This window comes from Balaenoptera borealis (genome assembly GCF_965194805.1).
Source record: "Balaenoptera borealis genome assembly, chromosome: 5".
Lineage (NCBI taxonomy): Eukaryota > Metazoa > Chordata > Mammalia > Artiodactyla > Balaenopteridae > Balaenoptera > Balaenoptera borealis.
Window position 1 is genome coordinate 115,971,977 of NC_138862.1, and position 6,000 is coordinate 115,977,976.

Sequence of the window (6,000 nt, forward strand, 5' to 3'; positions counted from 1 at the left end):
AAAGGCGGATCAGACTCCAAGGCTTCTCGGGTGGTGCCCAAGGTTAGAGACACAAAAAATACTGCTCTAAAGAAATAATCCCTTGCTCGTTCAGAGCTCACCTGTAAGGAGCGGCGTGGACGGCGCCATCTTGTCCCGGAAAGAGAAACTCATATGCTTGGGTCAGAGTTCACGAGAGCCGAACCCGGCCCCAACACGTCTCCTCCGGCGTGAGACGGCGAACCGGTGTTTCCGGGGCCGCCAGCCTCGGGGCCAATTCACTTCCGGTCGGAGAGAGACACGAAAAAGGAGCCCGAACGCGCACGCGCAGCTCTGGGGCAACGCTTTACGGAGCGTGGAGGGGCGGGGCTAAGGCTGGAGTGCCGGCCTTCGCCCTCCCTCTCCCTCTTCTCAGCAGGCGGAGCGTGCACTTCCGCGGGGCGGAGCCGGCCCGATGCTGACGTTGGCAGCCGAACCCGAAGTAGTTCGAGGCGACGGGTTGCACCGTCCCGTTGTTGCGTTGTGTAGCGTTGCGTTCCCTTCCTCTCTCAGTCTACGCTCCCGGCGGAGGCCACAGCGGCGACGCGAGAATATCCCGGCGGCCTGCTCTCCTCCCGCGCGCCCGTCTCGCTCGGCCGGACGGTCCGGCGTCGTCAGTCAGCCGGCGGCCCGCGCCCAGCTAAGGGCTCAGCCCCCGCGCCCGCCGCGCCCAGGCCCAGCGGCCGGAGCTAGCGCCCCACCTGAGAGCCTCCTTGCTCCGGCGGCGCGGGCACCGGGAGCGGAGCGTCGGTCGTAGCGGTCCGAGGAGAAGCGAGCGAGCGAGGCCCAGGGGTGGCCGGGGCAGGTGGTTGCGCCGCGAAGATGGTCGCCAAGCAGCGGATCCGTATGGCCAACGAGAAGCACAGCAAGAACATCACCCAGCGCGGCAACGTCGCCAAGACCTCGGTAAGGGAAGAGCGGGCGCCCCTCTCGGTTCCGCAGTCGGGTATGAGGCCCGGGGCCCGGGGCCGCGCCGAGCTCTCTTCCCCAGACCCGGGCGACTCAAGGGCCCGAGGCCGCGAGCCGGACGCTAAGTTGGGAGCTCAGGGAGGTGGGTGCCGGAGCCGGGCGGCTCGGCAACGCAGGGGAAAGCAGTGAGGTGCAGGGACCCGGCGACCTGGCCCGGGGTGCAGGGTGAGAGCTCGGGGTCAGAGTGGTTTTTTTGCATTGGAGACCGTGGATTTTCCTTTTTGCAGAGAAATGCTCCCGAAGAGAAGGCGTCTGTAGGACCCTGGTTATTGGCTCTCTTCATTTTTGTTGTTTGTGGTTCTGGTAAGTGTTTTGGGGGCGACCATCGGGTAGGGTGTTGGATGACGGGTTGGGGATGACGTGGTGATCCATCAGTGGTGAATCCTGCCCGCATAGTTCTCAATCCACCTGCCGGGAGCTCCGCATAATTCTGTTTTATGTGAACCCAGTTACTTGTCCCACATATGCACAGAGGGTGGTGCTCTAGAAACTTCTCCTCGCTTGATTTGAGCTCACAGGGGAGCAGAAAAGGAGGTCAGCTCCTTAGTAATGATCGAGTTGACAAATATTAGACCAAAACAAAAAACAAAAACACCTCCCAGAATGAGAATTTAGAATATTTTGCAACCTTTGCGGAAGAGAAGCTTATGAACATCATGTACATGCGGATGTTCGAACTTAATTTAACGTGTTCCAAAATCTAATGTTTTTATGTCAAAATTGGATGTATTTTATAAAGTAAAGCTAGTGCAAAGAATTGACTCATTGTAGAGGAACTTGTACCTGATTGGCAATTTAACGTGCGAGACAAATGTTTTTAGTTTAATAAAAGAAATGTTTGACATATGGTAGGGAAAAATAGTTATCAGGGCAGCCTGCTGTTAGAGTAGTAGACTCTTGCCCATGGAGATGGATTACAGAATTTCTTCTCTTCATCTTAATATGCAAGCTGTTAATATGGAAATACATGTTTCTGTTTTACACGTTCTGACATTTTAAAGTTACTGAGGTTTCTCTTGAACATTTCACTTTGCCTGTCTCCTAAACATACCAATTGGAAGCTTTCCTGATAAATGGCCAAGAGCCAAGCAATTTATGTAACCTAAAAATTATTGAATTTCAGCCTTGTGAGAATGAGGAAATGTGCATATGTTACAGGCCAAGTACACCTAATGTTTAGGGTTAAACCAAAATAATTGTATGCTAGAAAAACCTTTTTGCTTTGGTGCTTTAATTTCTTTCTAAAAATCACTGCTTATTTGGTAACTCTCTAGACATTTTGCCATAAAATTCAAGGAAGCTGAGGCATAAAAAAAATTGTATTATTAAGGTAGGCCTGTGTTCATATTACTATGAAGTTACCTAGTACTTGCAAGTAATTGTAAGGGTATTTTTGGATTCTTGAACTACCTTAATATTTGTCAGTTGCCAGGCCTGTTTTATTCCAAGCATGTTTTAATACTTGCTCTTTCTCTTTACAGCAATTTTCCAGATTATTCAAAGTATCAGGATGGGCATGTGAAGTGACTGACCTTAAGATGTTTCCATTCTCCTGTGAATTTTAACTTGAACTCATTCCTGATGTTTGATACCCTGGTTAAAAACAATTCAGTAAAGCATCCTGCCTCAGAATGACTTTTCATATCATCCTTCATGTGTCATTCCAAGGTTTCTTCACAAGTCATTCCAAGTTTTCTAGTCCATACCACAGTGCCTTGCAAAAGCACCACATGAATAAAGCAATAAAATTTGTTAAGCTACAGTAGTGGACCCTACTTATTCAGTCAGTAAAGAGTAAGTTTTTTTTTTTTTAATGTGGTTATTAGAACAGTATACAATGTAGGTAATTAGATTGAATCTGTGTAGACAGGGTCTAGATCTTGTTAGCCCTAATGTGTAAATGCAATTAGCTTAATTTAAAATTTGGAATCCTACGGTTTTTATATAGCTAGGCACTTTACTACTATTTCTTGAATTCAAAGCACACTCCCATAGAGGGTCATGTAACCGTCCTGTAATAAGGTGCTTATAAATGGAACAACTACACAGCCTAGTTTTCCCGAAATCTTTAGCACCTAAAAATTTTAAAAAGCTTCTAAATGCCTAATATAAAGGGAGATGCTTATAGCCACAACGTCGATTTTAACAATGTTATTTCTATTACACTACCTTGGATTTTGCATGAGTGAATATACTAACATAAGAGGCCATAAGAAAACAACTTGGTTGAGCATTTTATAACTTAGTCACTTCGGTTTCACTAAAAGCAGCCATGGTGGAGTAAAGTCAGGGAAGGTTTTTTATATCACCATTGATTTCACCAGAATTACTTTAATATATCAAAGGGGTCTATTATGCTCACAACATATTAGGGAAAAATAGTACTAAAAATGGATGCCTCATCAGGACATACTGTTGAGTCCAGTGTGCCGTAAGACAACATGTTAATAGCACTTTTAATACCAAAAAGGCACATCAACTGCAAATTAGTTTGGAAATGCTTTTTCTTGATTTATGATTAAAATTCTGTTAGGGTATTAGATACATCAGACTAAAGTGTCATGTGAAATTAAATGGATTTACTGATAAGGATCAGTCTTTAGTCTTCCCTTTGTTGTATGATTTTATAGGTTATGATTGATCAAACTTTCTTTTTACTAATGGTAAGGGTGAGTGATAAGGCAGGTTTTGAGCTTTCTGGTACTGTTGAAAATTTCAAGTATTGGCTATTTAAATTCTTAGCCATAATGATGAAAAAAGCCTGAGAGGTGTCTATGTGTTAATGAGTTGGAAAGAAAGCTGCTTGTTTGCTGTGTTAATTGCCTCAGGATACCTCTTGAAAATAAGCTGTTTTAAGAGGAACAGAAGGGAAATCTACTACCTAGTCTATATACAGTGTGAACCTCAGAGCTTCTGGTACCCATAAGTATGGGGAGAATGAAGGAGAGGAGTGGTTAAGGATTTTTAGGAACTTGACTAGAATAGGAAAGGGATCTGCTGACCTTGGGCCAGCAGGTTTTTACCTGTATTGTTACCTGCCTTTCTCACCCAGGAAATCAACCCCTGTACTTGTTTCCCTCTTGGAAACAAGTGTCTTGGTTAACTAATTCTATTTTGTTGTAACTTAAAAAATGAAAGTTATTGTTCTAAATTCATAGCAGGTGCCTTATTCTTTGCTTTGAGTCAAACTATTCCATATCAGAATTTCCCTTGGTTTCCTATAGATAACTGGCTTTAAGACATTGAGGGTTTTGTTTTTTTTTTAATGTACAATGTCTGTTAATTTGACTGTTAAATTGCCATAGTGAGCAATCATTTTACATATGTAAAGTTGCATTCCCTTTGTATATCATGTGTCATTACCAATTGGGTGCATTTTTAAGGATGAATTATGCATGTTTGGGTCAATGAAAGCTATGTCATTTCATTTACCCTTTAAAAATAAAGATCCCTGAATATTTGATGCCTTCTAAAAGGAAATGATTTTATAGAGTTCTTATCTGAGTATACTTTTTATAGTTAATAGAAAATAATTTTAAGGAACGCCTGGTATGTTGTACTTGAGTTAAAAGAAATAGTATCCAGAGGCACAAATTTAAGGTTTTAACTGGGAATAGGTAGCAAGAAAAATATATAAAAGCACAATGAATTAAATACTTTCCCAACTGGGGTTTACCCTCATCTCATTATTTGAGTCTGGTTCAAGGAAAAAGCACAATTTTTTTCTTTTTTTTTTTGATTTCCCTTTCCCAGTTGAACTTTATATGTCATCTAATGTTGAGCACAATGATGTGAGAATAAAGACTTTATCGGGGTTGTCTGCATTATCCAATTACTCTTTGTAATTTAGCTATAACGTTTCAAGGAGTTGTCAATGATTTCATTGTATCTGTTGGGTTGTATATAATGTTGCTCAAAATGATCGGGCTTCCAAAATAAGTGAAGATTTTCATTGTAACAGAATGCATTGTAATAGGCTTTGATTTACATTAAAGAAATGTATATACTCAACTGCAAGGCCATGGCTATTGTCACTGAGGTTCCTGGAGTTGGCACAAAGGACTACCATGTAGTGCTGGATTATATTCTTGGGAGGTTCAGCAACAAAATTTTATTATGCTTTTAGCATCTGTAAAATTTAGGACATCATCAGATTTTCCACTTAGAAATTGTTCTGAAGTTTCATTTACATTCACCTACGTATTAGTTTTCTTAACTTGTCATTTTAGATGCAAACAACAACTTTAAGAGGTAGGAGTTGGGTTCAATAGCAGATTCTACGACACTCCCTCAGAGAATCCTTTCCTGTCTAAACACAGTCCCACTCTAGCTGCTTGTACCACTTTATCTTCAAGTTAGAACAAAAATGTCCAAATCTGGAAAGAGTGCTAATGAGCAATAAAATGCTAGAAATCAAGCTGAAGGGAAAAATTCAACTGTCTGGACTTAAATAATTCAAAGTAAATTCATATCAAAGAATCAAAGATAGAAATGACATAGAGGGCTTCCCTGGTGGCACAGTGGTTAAGAATACGCATGCCAACGCAGGGGACACGGGTTCGAGCCCTGGCCGGGGAAGATCCCACATACCGCGGAGCAGCTAAGCCGGTGCGCCACAACTACTGAGCCTGTGCGCCACAACTACTGAGCCCACGTGGCACAACTACTGAAACCCACGTGCCTAGAGCCCGTGCTCTGCAACAATAGAAGCCACTGCAATGAGAAGCCCGCGCACCGCACCAAAGAGTGGCCCCCACTCGCTGCAACTAGAGAAAGCCATGCACAGCAATGAAGAACCAAAAGCAGCCAAAAATAAATTTATTTTTTAAAAAAATGACAGGAAATTTAGTACAACTGCCTCAATTTACAGATAAGTAAAAAATTCATTTATTCAGTGAATATTGAGTAACTTATGTGCCAGATCTGGAGATAGATATGTGAATACAGAATCTCAGCACTCAGGTATCTTTCAGTCCAGTAGTGAGGAAAAAGACAATACAATGAAAACGACCA

The 6,000-nt window shown here is 42.8% G+C and overlaps 2 protein-coding genes across 10 annotated transcripts in view; one reads left to right on the forward strand and one right to left on the reverse strand.

The window, feature by feature from the left end:
- Nucleotides 1-251, reverse strand: part of EIF2A (eukaryotic translation initiation factor 2A) — a 38,271-nt gene extending 38,020 nt beyond the window's left edge. For 6 of the 9 annotated variants that reach the window (XM_082394375.1, XM_082394371.1, XM_082394376.1 and 3 more), the window contains exon 1: nt 102-250. In XM_082394375.1, the coding sequence (XP_082250501.1) occupies nt 102-153 (52 nt within the window). In that variant the 5' untranslated portion in view covers nt 154-250. Of the gene's footprint in view, nt 1-101 lie in introns of all 9 variants that reach the window. The other 3 variants (XM_082394373.1, XM_082394374.1, XM_082394378.1) reach the window with 2 other exon arrangements.
- Nucleotides 252-392: 141 nt separating this feature from the next.
- Nucleotides 393-4,998, forward strand: SERP1 (stress associated endoplasmic reticulum protein 1). The gene is made up of 3 exons (XM_082394540.1): nt 393-924; nt 1,215-1,290; nt 2,469-4,998. Exons 1-3 carry the CDS (start codon nt 841-843, stop codon nt 2,507-2,509), a joined length of 201 nt encoding a protein of 66 aa, XP_082250666.1. The 5' UTR covers nt 393-840; the 3' UTR covers nt 2,510-4,998.
- Nucleotides 4,999-6,000: the final 1,002 nt, after the last annotated feature.

Bases quoted from the DNA above. Each gene is read 5' to 3' on its own strand.
- SERP1 (XM_082394540.1), top strand. From the start codon at position 841: ATGGTCGCCAAGCAGCGGATCCGTATGGCCAACGAGAAGCACAGCAAG. The intron at 925-1,214 runs GTAAGGGAAGAG...TCCTTTTTGCAG, and splicing joins GCAACGTCGCCAAGACCTCG to AGAAATGCTCCCGAAGAGAA. The intron at 1,291-2,468 runs GTAAGTGTTTTG...TTCTCTTTACAG, and splicing joins TTTTGTTGTTTGTGGTTCTG to CAATTTTCCAGATTATTCAA.